Here is a 16,228-nt window from a genome sequence, read left to right as displayed (position 1 = left end):
AAATATATGTAAAACATATTAAATTGACAGTAAAAATGGGCCCCCTTCAGCTCTGGGCCCCATAGCAACTGCACCCTTTGCACCTTTGGTAGTTCCGCCCTTGTCCACCTGAGGATCTTTTAAAACATGTCACTAAGTAATGAGTGCACCTGTCCGGTAACCTGGAAAACATGAACTGTGTAGGGTCCTAATGACCGAGTTTGAGAACCACTGCAGTAGCAAGACCAGCAATGGCGCTAATGCGCAAGGCGATTACCCAAGAGTTTCCACACTAGGCAGATATTAATGAGCGATGGAGCGATCACTGTGCAATCATTAACGTTCACTGTATCGCATGCAGGTCATGTGATTGGCTATATAAGATGATGGCTATGCAGACAAATCAGCAGAATATTGTTCCTGTGTGTACCCAGCTGTAGTATTGTGTGTCTTTAAGTTGTGAATGACTCAGAAGAGGATGAGCAAATGTAATCAAATCATTCTGCAGTATTGTAGGTCATTAGGTGGAAAGTCTAAAGTAGGTTTGCTCAAGTTGAAAGTCTAAGCTCTCACACGCAATACATGTGATATAAAAGCAACACATTGAAATTGAGACCATGTATTTACATGTTTTAGATCATTGGGTGCAGTGAACTAGTACGATCTACGTTTTTGTTTTCTTTTTAGAATTTAATTTGTAAAAATGAGTAATTCTATAGTCATACCCTCCAACATGACCCACTGCATTCGGTACACAATGCTCTGCTCCTGGACTTCCCTGGTAATGTAGGATTGCCATCACCTGTGTGGAACTAGGTAATTGACGAGAAAGTTGTTTCAACTCAGGTGACGGCACTCATACATTACGAGGGAAGTCCAGGAGCAGAGCATTGTGTACCGAATGCTATGGGTCATGTTGGAGGGTATGTATAGTCATTACCTCAAAATACATGTGTAGACAGAATACTGGTCTAGTCCAGAGCATTGGTATAATGGTAGCATCCCTACTTGTGTTATTACTATAAATTAAACCACATTCCACTCATTTTCCCTCTGCCTATTCTGATCCCAAACCATTCATTGGTTGTATATGAAATATATCTTTTAGGGGGAAATTCAATAAAGCGGCAAAAAATTTAGGGTGTGAAAAAAAGTAGGTTTCCACATTTAAAAGAATTTTAAAAAATTGCAAATTTTTGAAGCCAACTAAATGATCCCCCCTTCTTTTTGCAATTATCAGGGGATAACGTTTGTAATCGGGGACGTTTTTCTCGCATGCTGCTGAGGTGTGTGTGTGTGTGTGTGTGTGTGTGTGTGGGGGGGGGGGGGTGGACAATAACACTCCCCCCTCAACTATAGAGATGTTTTTTTCACCTACCTTAAACATTTTGGGGCGTGGCCTAACTGCGGGAGGTGGCCTCCCGGGATTAGGTCACGGGCAAAAATTTACAGGGGCTGCTATACCTCTCGACGGCCCTGAGTATACCCCCCCCCCCACACACACACACGGCACCACTGCCTGCCTCATGCAGTTGCAAATAAATACCCAATGGATGAGGACAACTGAATATCCCTGGGGGGTGTCAGTTAGCTAATTCCCCATTAGTAGTGTAAAATTGTAAAAGTTTTTGTTTTCACCCAACATTTGGGGCCTATGAATTGTTCCATTGTATACAGCATATAATATTTGTTGTATGAAATTTGGTTCCATATTTCTTGTCTATAAAAAGTGTGGTCCTTTGGGAATAATCAGGATAAAAGACAATCAGTGTAATTATGGGTGCAGGATGGCATTCGGGATTCCAACAGTCATTACCCCGGCGTCAGAATCCCGACAGATGGGCAGCGGCTATTCTCCCTCGTGGGAGTCCACGACCCCCCCCAGAGGGATAATAAAAGCCTGCAAGGGGCTTCGTAGCACTCCCCCCCCCCCCACTCTCTGAGTCCCCTCAGTCGGGATTCCGACATCAGGCTAAGGACTGTCGGTGTGTTATACCACACCCGTAATTATACCCATATCCAGGGCAGGTACCCACAGGTACATCTGTCTTACTAATGAGTTAGAAAGACAGTACATACAGATCAAGTTCAGTAAGATAATGTCCAAGTCCCACAGAACAAGTATAAAGGACTCCTAAAACTATAAAAATGACACACAAACTCATGGTAACACAAAACACAAAAGCTTTACTCAGAACAGTATTGCAATAATTGGTACAAAATGCTTCATCCATAATATGATTTTGCAACAACAAAAATATGACACAAGCACCAAACCATACATCTTTATCTTATCGAAGGAAAATTGAGCCCCGTGTTATCTGTGAACTTTATTGCTTACAAATATATTTCTTGGATGATAAAATAAATATATCTATACATCTATATAATATATCTTTATATATATATATATTGTTCTCTTCTCTGAATATATTTTTTTTTTCTTGTGCTAAATATAACCATACATTTTGGCAGCTTATAAAACCAATATAGTAAAATATTTCGGGCTCCCCTCCCTGTATACCTCCCATTGTAGAAAAAAGGTGGTATGTGGAGTGCAGTGTTATAAAAAGTGCAATACAATTATTGGACATTTAAGATACCTGGTAATAAGTGATGCCATTGGGCGAGATGTGCTAAGCCTTGGAAAGTGAGAACATTGAAAGTGATAAACCACCTGCCAATGGATCCCTAGCTGATGCTGTGACAGTTAGGAGCTGATTGGCTGGTGGTTTATCACTCCTCATTTTGTCACTTTTCAAGCTTAGTACATCTGGCCCACTATGAGGAGGATGTTCTAAGGAGGATGCACTGTACTTAAATTAGATGAGAAATTCTTAAACTCACTCAGCCTTTACTACAAACTTTTCACCATCTTATTACTTAAACGTCTAAGGGGAAGATTTATCAAACCTTCTAAAACAGGTATGTCTAATCTATGGCCCTCCAGCTGTTGTGAAACTACAAGTCCCATCATGCCTTTCCACGGTTTTGCTATTGGGGAATGCTAAAGCTATTGCAAGGCATGCTGGGATGTGTAGTTTCACAACAGCTGGAGGGCCATAGTTTGGACATGCCTGTTCTAAAAGGACTTGTAAATGTGCTGTAGTTGGCATCAATCAGCAACAATCATTTTTAGTGAATATCTGATTATTTGTTATGACCATGAAGGATTGATAGGTCTCCTCCTAAGTTTGCGCCAATTCAATAAAAGGCATGAATATTGGACTTGTTTACTCAAAATTGTGGTGGTGTCCATGTAGAGAAACTGCAATAGAATTTAATATTCTGAATTTGTCTTGATTTAATTGGAGTATATCCCCAATAAATATGGAGAAATAATCAGATTAATAGTACTGTATGGGAGAAAAGGATACCATCTAGAAAAAAAATATCTAGCAGTCATATGTATCCCACCCCACAGGAATAGAAGAGGTTTTCCAATCCCCAATTGATGACCCCACTGGTTAATGTGGCTATCAAATGCAGCCCCCGATTTCCCTGAGAAAGTTAATTGGCCTACTGCATTACATTTCAGCAGGACACTAGATCTAGTTTGTAGGCAGCCCTAGAAATGTGGTTCATTACCGAATAATCAAATTTAAAATCAATCCAGGTGAATTGAATTCCTTTTCCATAAAATAATTTAAAAAATCTGTTCATTTGCGACAGTGATGCAAAAGTGAATATTCCTTTTCCATAAAATAATTTAAAAAATCTGTTCATTTGCGACAGTGATGCAAAAGTGAATATATCCTATTTCAATGATGAATTTTTTTTTTTTTTTACCATGAATGCTTGTCCACAATAAGTTTTCAGATTATTCAAATATCGTACACCAGCAGTAGAAGCAATTAACATGGGCACATTTCATTTCAAGAACACTTCTCCCACCTGAAGGAATACCGTCATTTTTGTAAGTCAACTAATGACGAAGAACCTGGATTTGTCTTTTGGTAACAATGAAAGAAAAAAAAAAAATCAACCATTTTTCTTACAAAGTTTTTTAGGATTATAAAAATAATTTTTCCACCTTAATATTTTATTTATTTAACTTTAGGACCACTAAACCTAAATAGAAGTTGCTCTATATCAAAATGAAAAATTTCTCGGAGTTAAAACTAATCGAATGGCTTTGAAAAATGTTGCAAAAGTCTCAAATATTTTCATGCTTTATTCAATCACCCATCATCAATTCAAAGCCCATTCAACGTTTGTCAAACCTGTCTGATGTTCGTTTTGATCACTTTCATGTAACCCATTTGATTAATGATCTTCACATACATGTAAAAGGTTTTATTTTTGGAAAAACTGGTATTATTACTATAAGCACATTGTACTCTCATTTGACGAATGGAAGCCTCAAATATCCACAATGTATATTTGTACATACTTAATGGTCCTTAATTCAATTCCATATAAATTGTCCTACAAACCATCCAGCATTTATATAATTTTTGGCCAAGAAATATCAGAACAGTAAAACTAATGGTAAGTTGTAGTATAATGACATTATACATACCCACTCTATTAATATTGATTGTCATATATTTTAAAAAGTACTTTAAACAAGTCCAATTTCATAATGTTTTGTATGGTCACCAGGGTAACTTTAGGTGCTAAGAGGGTGCCTCCTAGCCTTGTATCAACTCTCTCTACTCGCCCCCTCACTTGTCTCCGCAGAACTTGACGTATCCCAAGTTTGTAACTGGACATATATATGCCAACCATAGGACCAAGTTGTAATATAATCCATGCTGCCAGTAGCCTGCATGACTTAAGGAGACATGAGATGGAAATCGGTGATGAGGAACATACAATCTGTACCATACAATAAGGCACCCAGGGCTTAGATTGCTTGACTAACGATAATAGAAGAATACAAAGTGGGAACGACAGCAAAATTGCAACAAACCTATCCTTTGTTACCATAATAATGCTGACAGCTATGTAAACAACAATCAATGTATTCTAAATTCTTCATGAATAATATTTACCCCCAGAAAGGAACTGCCGGTTGAGTCGGTCATCGAGTGGCATTTTGTGACAACTATAAATAGTGTATAAGGTGCATCGCTTTTAACAAGAACAATTACTTTTCAAAAGTGCCTCATGCAAATAGGAAAGAAAGGAACCCAAAGATTTGGATCAAACCTTGCTAAGTTTTTTTTTTTGGCTTGTCAATTTCAGACAAGTAAATATAAGGTGTCTGTAATTGCAGAAAACATCTAGAAAATACAAAGATCAGTTGAGGAAAACAAAACGTACTCAATATTATATAAAGAACCCAAAAAACTCTACAACGGTATTCTGTATTCATTATTAGCTAGTGCAATCAAAGGTGTAATGTACACGGACTACTGATCTACACAGGCTTCCAAACATTCATTCATTCTCTTTGCCTTCCAGATTCTGGAGAAGTGGGACGTGCTAGAGAATCACATAAAATGCCAAATGACTCACAACGATGGACAAAAACAGCTTACAGATTAGAATTGGCCTTCTGACTAGAACCACTACAAATCTAGGGTCCTTCTGTATCCAGCATTCCTGTTCCCCAGATTGTTATAGAATATATTGTGAGTGATTTTTAGCGGTTTAGGTGATTTATACTAAATATTCATGAATATTTTATCAGATAGCTGACCTCTATTTCTCATTTCTGTCCATATACTGTAGGTATGCTGATCTAGTGGGGTGTCACACTCCGATATAAACTATTTGTCTCAACCCATTTATGACAGAACAAGGGCGGTATTCAATCCCTGCCGCTATTTCCGACAGGTGAAATAGCCGCGGCCGCCTATTCAATTGGAATTCGACAAAACGGACCCCACTTTATGAAAACAACCCTGGATTGTCAAACTCACGGCTGAATCTAGACAATCCATGGAGGTTTTGGCTGACTTGTCCCCTTTTCGACAGTGGACATTGAATTCCGCCTGTCCATATACTGTCGAGCTGGGTGAAAACGGCCCAGGATTCCGACTGTCGAGATGTTCAGACAGTCGGAATCCCACATTGCCACCCCCCCAAGAGTACTAGTGTGTCCTCTTGTACTTGAAAATTTTGCTCTTCTTCTTCATGGGAGGCTTTGGAGCTAACTGCCCTAGCATTATGGTTTGATATGTGTTCTGTCCCAATCAAACGCCCCACTTTCCACTAAAATAAAGGCATGTGCTACCATTCGACTAGACATTAAAAAAGGTATTCAATCCGTGTCTAATTACTTGCCGATTCACATACATATAGGACTTTAAAGAAAAGCGAACCCGCATCAGCCAAAAAGCCATCCAAATACGGCCGCGCTGAATAAGTGTGTCTGTATTTTTAGGCTAGCCCGAAAACATCTGGACAACCATAAATACCCCCACCCCATGACTTTAGAAAATAATTGTTTCACATAGGTTAGTTATAGAAGTTTGTGCTTTATATTATAGATATTTTTTGGTTTTTCTTTATCACTCAACTTTGTATTTAAAATAAGTAGTCTCAGGAAAGTATGACGAATTAGTGCATATATTGTAACTATAAAAAAGGTAAAATTATTTGAATTCTAGTCATTGAGTTGTGTGTATATTATATACACACACACACACACACACACACACACATCTTGGACTGTGAGACTCATACGAAGACACACGTGTAAGGGCTTATATCTGGGTCAATAAGAGTAATTTGCCCCCCAGACATACATCTGCCAGCCTTTTTATGGAACGATTACCCATCAGCCTATTAGGTATTTTTGCTGTTATTTATGCCTGGCCTCTACCGCATGCAGAAAAACACACTGAATGATTTGCTCTTCTATGGCTGTTAATAAAGTTTCATGAATTGACTGCAGCTTATACCACAATCACAGAATTTCCGCACCAGAATTACTGGTGCAGCCATAGTTCTTTAATTTATAGAAGCATAATCAATTAGACTCCAATAATCCATTTGTTCCACCCCCAGTTTGTGGTTACCCTTCGTCTTAACGAATGCACATTCCGTCTCGTTCCTTGCCAAGAACAGAATATGCCAAAGGGAGATTTCCATTAGAATTAATATTGTACTAATCAACACGCAGTTGGAACTGATCGAATAAGCAATGTATCTTAATAAACTCTATGGATGTTTTAAATATAACAAATATTGCTTAACACGTGGCACCTTAAACTGTACTAAAAAAACTATTTCACCTTAGAAAACCTCAAGGATGGTCTGTGCGGGTTAAGAATTAAGTGCATGTTTATCTTGAAACTGGGACACTAGCGTATCATTCATTGATGGCTATCTTCGGTCAATAAATGCTTGGTTTTAAAAATAAATTGCGACAATTTAAAAATGTACAACATGTGCTGATAACACCATGTTTCACGCATATTTCCACCTTTATATGCACATTCTAAGTTAATGTTTGATAATTACTTTCTAACAAAAAAGTTGACTGGATTAACCTTTCCTTTTTTACTGAGCAAAGGTCAAGAAATCACTGACAAAATAAAGGCGGTATTCAATCCTGGCCCATATTTTCCGACAGGTGGAAATATCGTTATTTTCCAACAAGATTGGGTCGAACAGACATCGACTTATTCGGGGTCGGGTCCTTGGATCGCCGAAAATGGATGCCAAAAGTTGAAAACTGACACAAATTCGACAATCCAGCAACCGTTTTCGAGAATGCAGATTCGAATTTAAACAAAGTCAAAACTGGACAAGCAAGACTGAGGGCAGTCCGTCAGTCAAAAAAATATCAGCCAAGATTGAATACCCGGTTAATATATCTATTGACTCAATATGTTTATCCTCTTCAATCCAGAGCACCAACAAACCAATTTGTGATGTGGTTTTGCTTGCCCTAAGTGGGCAGTATGCCCACTGATAAATACTGGAGTGACACCAGGGGTTTCCCAGTGGCTGTTTAAGATAATGTCGTCTGACAATCTTGGTAAGCATGCTCCCCTTCATTCCCTCAGACCAGGTATTCCCAAACTCGGTCCTCAGGACCCCACACTGTTCACGTGTTCCAGGGTCACCCGGCAGGTGGGTATCACCAACTGCCAAATTTTAAAACATGAAATGTGTGGGATCCTGAGGACCGATTTGAAAACCTGCATCCCAGACCATTCCGAATGGCCAAGAATGAGTCCACTTTGAACCTCAGGAGCATCAGATTTGCCTGGCATCAACCATATGTGCACTTTTGGGTTTTTGCTAGGACACCAAAGTGGTGTTCTAGACTAGGCCACAAACTCTCGTTAGAACCATCCTAAAGTACATGAGTTAACAGCATTGCTCTAAAACAGTGGTCACAATATTAAGAGAATTCAGTTTTTGAATAAATCTTTGTAAACCGAAGTCGAGAACTTTTTTAGAACTGTTAGGAAATAGAAAAATTGATCGTCTTGACAATATATGGCTCTAATACGGCAGATCAAACAAGGTTAAAAAACACATTACAGGGATGGTTCATTTACACGCAAGTTGAAAATAAAAACAAATTAATTCATAAAGATCACAATTTTCTTCTGTAAAATAACTACATATAAAAACCCAAAACAATAAAAACAATCAAACCCATGTAGTTGATGATTCAAAGAGAAAACCGCTCTTTCATCAACAAGCTTGACGGGATTTTAATTTGCTTGGGTTTGGTCAGTTGACCAACACGGTGGCTGTAAACCCAGTGCCTTACGACGCACTGCTAGAAATGGTTCAGTATAATAATGACTTTGAGTCTTTCTCCATTTAGGAGTTGCCTTTTCCTGACAAGGACATTAAAACGAGGATGTGCAACCATGAGCACCCCAAACACACTGAAATTCCATCTCTTATAGTGCCCATAACGTGACTGGCCACCACAGCTAGCTGAGATGTAGCTAGAGATCAATATAAAGTTTGCACCGGCGGTAGTACTGAGGTTGTCCATCTCCGCCTTAATACTATCATTTAGTACCAAATCTCTGCCGTCCTAACCCAATAATTAAAAAAAAATTATTTGTTCAATGCCATTTCTGCTTGTTAAATTGCAATAAAATGTTCAATATTCCATACTCCCTTTACATATATACATTTGTTTTTTACACTTTTTATATATCTCATTCATGTTGTATCCATCAACCTTTCTCTGACAGATAGAAAAAGAATAATAATAAAAAGAAATGCAATGCTACTGGAAAGTTACTGTATGTGCAAGGATTGTCAGGTACCAGTAATTAGCCGTTAAGTGCTAGCTGGTGTATTGGATAGTGCCTGTGTTCAGAATCAAAAATCAGCTTTGGCTTCCTCCGAATCGGATTTTGCTTCCTTTTCCATCTCCTCTCTTTTGCCCAATTGCTGGTGATGCCCCCATGCTGTTAATAAGTCAACGTATAGCACCCTTTTTCCTTCCGAAAGGGAGGTCCTGATGCAATGCTGGGACTTAGAGGAAGAAAGCAAGGCAAAATAACGAGTTTGATGGCCTGCTTCCAATGGGTCCCTCTTTCCCTCTAAATCTTGTGTTTGTTGTGAACAAGGGCCGAGCTTGGGGAAACAACAAAAAAAGAAGATCGTGGCGGGAAAGGATCTCGTGAAGTCATTTTAATTCGTGCAACCAAGTGGGACAGCTACCGCTTTACTCTGTTCTTTACACGTCTTCATGCTGTGACTCGTACTTTGACAGGATATTTCGGTAACGAGAGAGTTCTTGGCGAATTTTGGCTACCTCTTGGCGCAAAACTGCGTTCTCTTTTTCCAGAAAGGCGGCCCGGACAGTGATCTGGTTTTCCTTTAGTCGACGAGCATCTCGTGAGCGTTTGGCAGCTTCGTTATTTTTGTACCGCCGGTTCCAGTATTTCTCATCCTAAAAGATCAACAAAATAATACTGATCAATATCATGCTGCCTACAAATATCGGAATTCCCAGAAATGAATATTATTTATATATAACAATGAGTGATGCAGGCGACACTCCGAGGGGCTTTCAACGCAATCGTAACGGAAACCACCACAAGTTAGGACGGTGACTGACGTTTCAGAATTGTATTTCCTTCTATGTAGTAGAGGTGGAGGAGGGGGGCAGTAAGCGGGTGACTCCAGGTTTAAAGATTATATTTTACTCTTCACGGGCCAGATGCACTAAGCTTCGCAAATGATAAACAACCAACCAATCAGCTCCTGTCTGATATTTTTCAAACACAGTCTGTGACATGGCAATCAAGAGCTGGTTATTTCTCTTTTTTTGACTCCCCAAAGAAAGTACAGGTAGAATTAAAATAAAAATTAGTTTGGTAACAAAATGGCTGTGGTGGTATTATTAGCAATAAAGGCCAATTAGTCCATTATCATAGTATATAGGATCCATAAACAAGCTCAACAATTATCTGAACAATTATTTGACTGGGTTATCAGGAATATTTGAAAGTGACCTCTAGTGGCCTATGCAGGTAGTGCTAAATGGCCTTATGGGGCGATTTCAGCTCATTTTCTAAGCGATCTGATGACCCACATTGCTCCATGTGTAGGGGCCATAACTACAGCGATGTGCAACCCCGCGCGTAGCTATCGCTGGGCGATTAAGACCCTGCATGCAGGATAAATCTAGTTAGATCGCCAGTGTCAAGGCCAGTGTTCTCACTGGAGAACACTGGCCCTGAAAGATCGCTCAGCACACATCGCTGACACATCGCTGTGCTGCGCTGTGAGTTGAGCAATCTACATTTTACAGATCGCTCAACAGTGTTGCCCTGTGAGTAAGCCCCATTAGCGACACTGGAGATTTGACAATGAAGCCCAACATGTGCCAAACATCTAGATTGCTTCTAATGTTGCCAGCTTTATGTGGCAAAATGTTACAAACTGTAGGGGCTATTGGTTAAAAGTCAGATTAAGGAGTGCAATTGGCCTTTGTGTAGTTATCATTAACAAAAAAAAAAAAAACAGTTAATTTAACCCGGTCTTTCCAGCTGCACTTTGCAAGTGCATCAGTTAATGTAGATAATGCTAACTTCTATTTTTAGGAGGTGCCAGAGAGCAGTGTTCACCGATTGTCAGTGAGGCAAAAAATCTATTAAGAACTATCACTTTGCAGATAGAACAATATACCATATGGACAATTGATATTCCAGGTGGGAAAAACACCTGGGTACTACTGACCTAAAGTATATGGGACACCTACTTATTGGGGAGGCTGCCATATCATGCCTTCCTCCACTTCACTACCTACAGGGGATCGGTACACATTAATAAGAATACATAGGGGCATATGTAACAGGAACAGATATAATAAGCCTGATAAAGTGGAAGGTGATTGGCGGGTGCGTTACTAACATCCATTTTATCACTTTACCAGACTTAATACATCTGCCCTTGTGTCCGAGTTTGCTGGAGATAACTCAGACACTATTACATATAGTATCATTTATAGTAAGACCTGAAAAACGATAAATTCGATGATAAATGTAATTCTCACCAAAAGCATATCGCTTTAAACAGGCCGTTGCAGCCATGTACGTACCTGCACACCTAACAGCCTTCTTTACGGTACTTTTTGGGGTTTGTTTATGGGCTTTCTATTGCAGATGGGATGTTTCCCATAGCAACCAAGTAGAATCTACAGCTTATTTAGCAGCTTTATGAAGATAGAAAGAATCTGATTGGTCACCCACAGCAACTTCCCATCTTCAATAAAACGCCCATCTAGGTAAATAAACCCATTTATGTGGATAAACACGTATACCTGCACATATATAATAAAACTTGAATAAAATAAAAAAACGATAACAGCTGTACTACATATCCCAGCAAGCCCTGCATCAGTTTTTGTGCGTGCTGGGATGTGTAGTTCATCCACAGCTGGAGTGTCAAGGTTAGCCATCACTGGACTACAACATCTCTGTAATGTGTTGTGAAACAGGCCGGCGTCATTCACTATAGGATTAGATTTATTATTCATATAAAATGGCCCATGGCCATCTTTACCTTCTGTTCATCTGGCACTTGGATTTTTCGTGCTTTTTTCATAATAGGCTGAGGTTTCAGTTCCTCTTCCGAAAATCTGTGTTTCCTAGGGTCAAAGGTCTCATGTCCTGGTACGCTGGACAAGGCAAGGTCAGCGGGATCTGGGTCAAAGTTCATCATTACTTCCACGGACTCTGGGTCCACAGGACTGGGACTTTCTCTCGACAACGGAGTAATCTGACCTGGTGTGGAAAAACCGTATATGTCAGTACTTTAAACATAGCAGGATATGTGCAAAAAACTTTTTTTTTTTTAAAGGAATCTTTCATATCTTTGCGGATTTTCTGCATTTTGATCATCTGCTTTTATTCTTTCATTGTATTTCTTACATTTCTTTAATAACAATTGATTGTTATAAACACAAATAAATCATAACTGCCTCCCCTCCTGCATTCTGCAGGAGACTCCCTGAAATAGCAGCAATCGCCCTCTCTCCCTCATGTCACCTAGCCCACATTACACTTACACCATAGTTACCTCCCCTCCTGCATTTCTGCAGGAGACTCCCTGAAATAGCAGCAATCTCCCTCATTAGTCTACCAATCTCCCTCATGTCACCTAGCCCACATTACACCGTTACATCATAGTTACCTACCCTCCAACATTCTGCAGGAGACTACCTGACATAGCAGCAATCTCCCCCATGTCACCTAGCCCACATTACACTTTTTTTGGGGAAAAAGGAATGAGAGATAACTGCTTTGGGGCTCATCTACATTTGGATATAAGTCATTATAAAAGATTCCTCTCAGATATAGCAGTACACACCCACACTTCTAGGTGCCACGTTCACAATCTCTTCACAATCTCTCCATATATGGAACTATACACGCCCTTTGGGTGGAGCATGACACGCCCCCTCAATGGGGCTCCGTGCAAAATTCTACCACCAACTATAATCTCTATGAAACTAGTTTTCAAAAGTAGGCAAGTACTGTATGAAATAAATGCATCTAAAAACCAATACAAATTGTAAGTGCATCGATTAGAGGAATGCTTGCATTGCCAATGTCGTCATACACAAATGGGTATTATGGTATAATCAGTCTCATTTTCCACTGAATGAAACAAGGCACAAATAATCAATCAATATATGAATTAGCTTCACAGCAATCAATTAACTGCGCCAAGGTTAATTCACTGAAAAAATCCAAAACAAACATCTGTAGATGAAATAGATCCATGTTGTTAGGTGTCCGACGTACAAAAAAACAACAACAACTGTGCTGTGTATTGTGTCACACCCTGTTAGAAGCATGAACAACACAGTGACTAGGCAGTATTTTTGAATAAGTTCTAACTTTTTTCATTTTTTTCTAATTATAAATATTGAAAAAAAAAAAAAAACATGTACAAGGTATTCAGCATAAGGAGCCATGTTCATCATGATTCCACTGTTACAGTATATAGCTATCTAAAGCACAACTGAATATATCCTTTATTAACAGTTTCACCGGAGTACCCGGAGGAAACCCACGCAAGCACGGGGAGAATATACAAACTCCGCACAGTTAGAGCCATGGTGGGAATGGAACCCATGACCTCAGTGCTGTGAGGCAGTATTCCTGCTGCCTCATGCTGGTGTTACGCTTCTCTATAAAAACAAAACAAAAAAAAACACACTATCTGTGTGCACAGTAAGAATGCTCATCATCGGGGGTGTAGCTAGAACTATGGGGGCCCCATAGCAAAAAATCCACACCCCCCTTCCCCGTACAGTTTTTTGCAATGGGCAGACATTCTAAAGTTGCGGTGATTATGTGGCAATCAAGGGGTAATGCAGCATTTACTGGGATGGGGGCTGTTCCGCACCATATCTGGTCAACCACTCTTGGGCGAACGAGTCTAGTTAGATGCCTAAAAATCGTCATCAGCTTCTAGATCGACCCATTGATCTAACGCTTGTGTCCACTTTAGTTGCGGTCGATCTAGGCGCTGTTGACTATCGTCATTGTTGATCTATAGATTAAACAAAAAGGGGCTGCTGGTCTACAATTCCCCCGTTAGTGGGGGGAAGGGAAAGAGATCGATGTAGGTAGTATACAGCGCTCAGTTAAAACCACCTAGAATATTATATAGGCCCTAAGCAGGGCTGCATACATGAAATCATAGTGATCATGCAAAAAGTAAAAACATATAAAAAACAAAACCATTGTAATCCAATAATTGGTTTTACAGTGTAAAAATCAGTGATCGATGTTCAAAGTTGATAACAAAGCAAGAAGTCCAACCCCCCCCCCCCCCCCCCCCACACACACACACACACACATACCATACGGCTGCGACTGGCGGCACTGTATAGTGGGAGCAACTGTTACGGAGCATGTGCCGCAGTTCCCCATAGATATTCTGTATGCAGAGCGCTCTGCTGCTGAGCTCTCTGTATGTAGAGGCAGCTCTGCAATTGCAATTTCTGCCGAGACAGAGACACAGCTGTCTCCATCTCAAAGATGAAAAATTCAAACCATTGCAAGGGGGGGGGATTGGGAAGAGTTTCTAGGTACCCAGACTCCCTGCGCCCTCTACCACGTGTGCCCCACTGGCAATGAACATGCTGCAGCTCTAGGCATACGGTGAGATTTAGGCTCCCTTGTTATTTGACGGATATAATTGTTGCCTTTTTAGATACCACTTTATAGCATACTCTATTAGGACTAAGCAGACCATATAGCATTTCCCCCCCCCCAAAATACATAATTTATTTTAACCCTTTGAGTGCCAACATCTCTGTGAGAGAAGCACAAAAGATCTGCTAAAAATGCCAGCGTCGCTCGCATTTGTTATATAAATTCATAGTGTTCATTCTAGCACCCGCCATCTTTGAAACCCCATGCAGTTCCTCTTCCCTGCCTCGGGTGTCACTGTCTGTTGTGGTGTTTCTAGCACAGGTCTGGTTTGCATATCAGTGCTGATATACAGACCACACAGTGTTAGAAGCACTGCAGCAGACAGCGACACCCCAGGCAGGGAAGAGGAACTGCATGGGTTTTCAAAGATAGCGGGTGCTAGAATGAACACTAAATTCAAATTTAAAAAAATGTATAAACTGTACACGTGCAGTCACTTTGGAAGAGGGAGGGAGTGGAGTAAATCCCACTGTGACCGGGTATCCCTCCTATAGACAGCATGAGCGAAGGCCATTTGAAGATGGTGTTGGCCAACTGCGACACGCTCAGAGAAGCTGCACTTCACAAATAAATCAATATCACCATGCCTACAAAAGAACCACTGGGAAAGCTACTGCAATCTATGTAATAACACTGAAGATTCTCTCAGTTATCTCTACAATAAACTGATGCTCAATTCCCCCCATCCTAAAAGACCATAAAATGAATCAGAACCTTAGTAGGACCGTGGATGGGAGCCTTATGAGACTACACAGTGGAAATAGGAGTATGTACGGATGGACAAGCAATGTCTCTTCCAGAAGCTGTTATTGGTTCTATTCATACGTTCCTCCTTAGTGCAGCAGTCGTGACTAGCAGTCAGATAGGGTTAAACCCATGATCTGCTGCGCTCTAGCACATCAGCAGGAACACCACAAGTGAACTGTGAAAAGGGAGTACTCGGCAAGGTGGAAGAAATCCTATGGGTAGCAGGCATACATCTGTGCCATGCAGCCTAGTGAGGCTGTAAATGTTCTACAGCAACGACGCCAGCAATTCAAGTGTGCATAATTCAGATGAAGCCTTGAAAATGGAAGACATGTCTATTTTTATTTCCGTCCTCTTCTGCTCGGAGCAGAAACTCCCACGCCAACAATACTGAGGGACTGAAGAGCTGGAGTGTTGCATCTAGAAGTACAGCACTGCCGCACTTTATCAATCAAAGCAATTAACTCCATCATTACAGGAATAAATACAGTAGTGATTCTGCGTTATAGGGTCGACACTGTGAAGGTCGGCAGGGTCAGAAGCTTGACACAAGCATTAGGTTGACAATCAAAAAAGGTAGACATGCGTTTTAAGTTTTTTTTTTTGTCCTGGCACCGTAGTAGTGTACCGCGTCCATTCGCGTTGGTTTGCTGCGCTCGGCACACTATTATATTCTCCCTCCACGCCATAGTGAAATACCGCCCGTCGACACAAGTTGGCGCAAAAAACCCGCAGAAAAACTCATGTCGAAACTTTGACTGTCTACCTTCCCATTGTCGACCTAATGCTTGTGTCTACCCTCCGACCCTGTTGACCTTAGCAATGTCAACCCAAGCCCAAAGGTCCATGTGGGCACTATACCCAGGGGCAGCCATATATATATATATATA

At 40.4% G+C, this 16,228-nt stretch overlaps 1 protein-coding gene across 1 annotated transcript in view; it reads right to left on the bottom strand.

Moving 5' to 3' along the window:
- Positions 1–2,146: 2,146 nt before the first annotated feature.
- Positions 2,147–16,228, bottom strand: part of DBP (D-box binding PAR bZIP transcription factor) — a 45,915-nt gene continuing 31,833 nt past the window's right edge. Inside the window, exons 3-4 of the mRNA XM_083162367.1 lie at positions 11,926–12,146; positions 2,147–9,808 (exon numbers count right to left, since the gene is read on the bottom strand). Coding sequence (XP_083018493.1) covers positions 9,593–9,808; positions 11,926–12,146 — 437 coding nt within the window. The 3' untranslated portion in view covers positions 2,147–9,592. The remainder of the gene's footprint in view (positions 9,809–11,925; positions 12,147–16,228) is intronic.

Source organism: Crinia signifera, chromosome 19, assembly GCF_055691185.1.
Source record: "Crinia signifera chromosome 19, ASM5569118v1, whole genome shotgun sequence".
NCBI lineage: Eukaryota > Metazoa > Chordata > Amphibia > Anura > Myobatrachidae > Crinia > Crinia signifera.
This window is presented reverse-complemented; position numbering and strand designations above follow the sequence as displayed.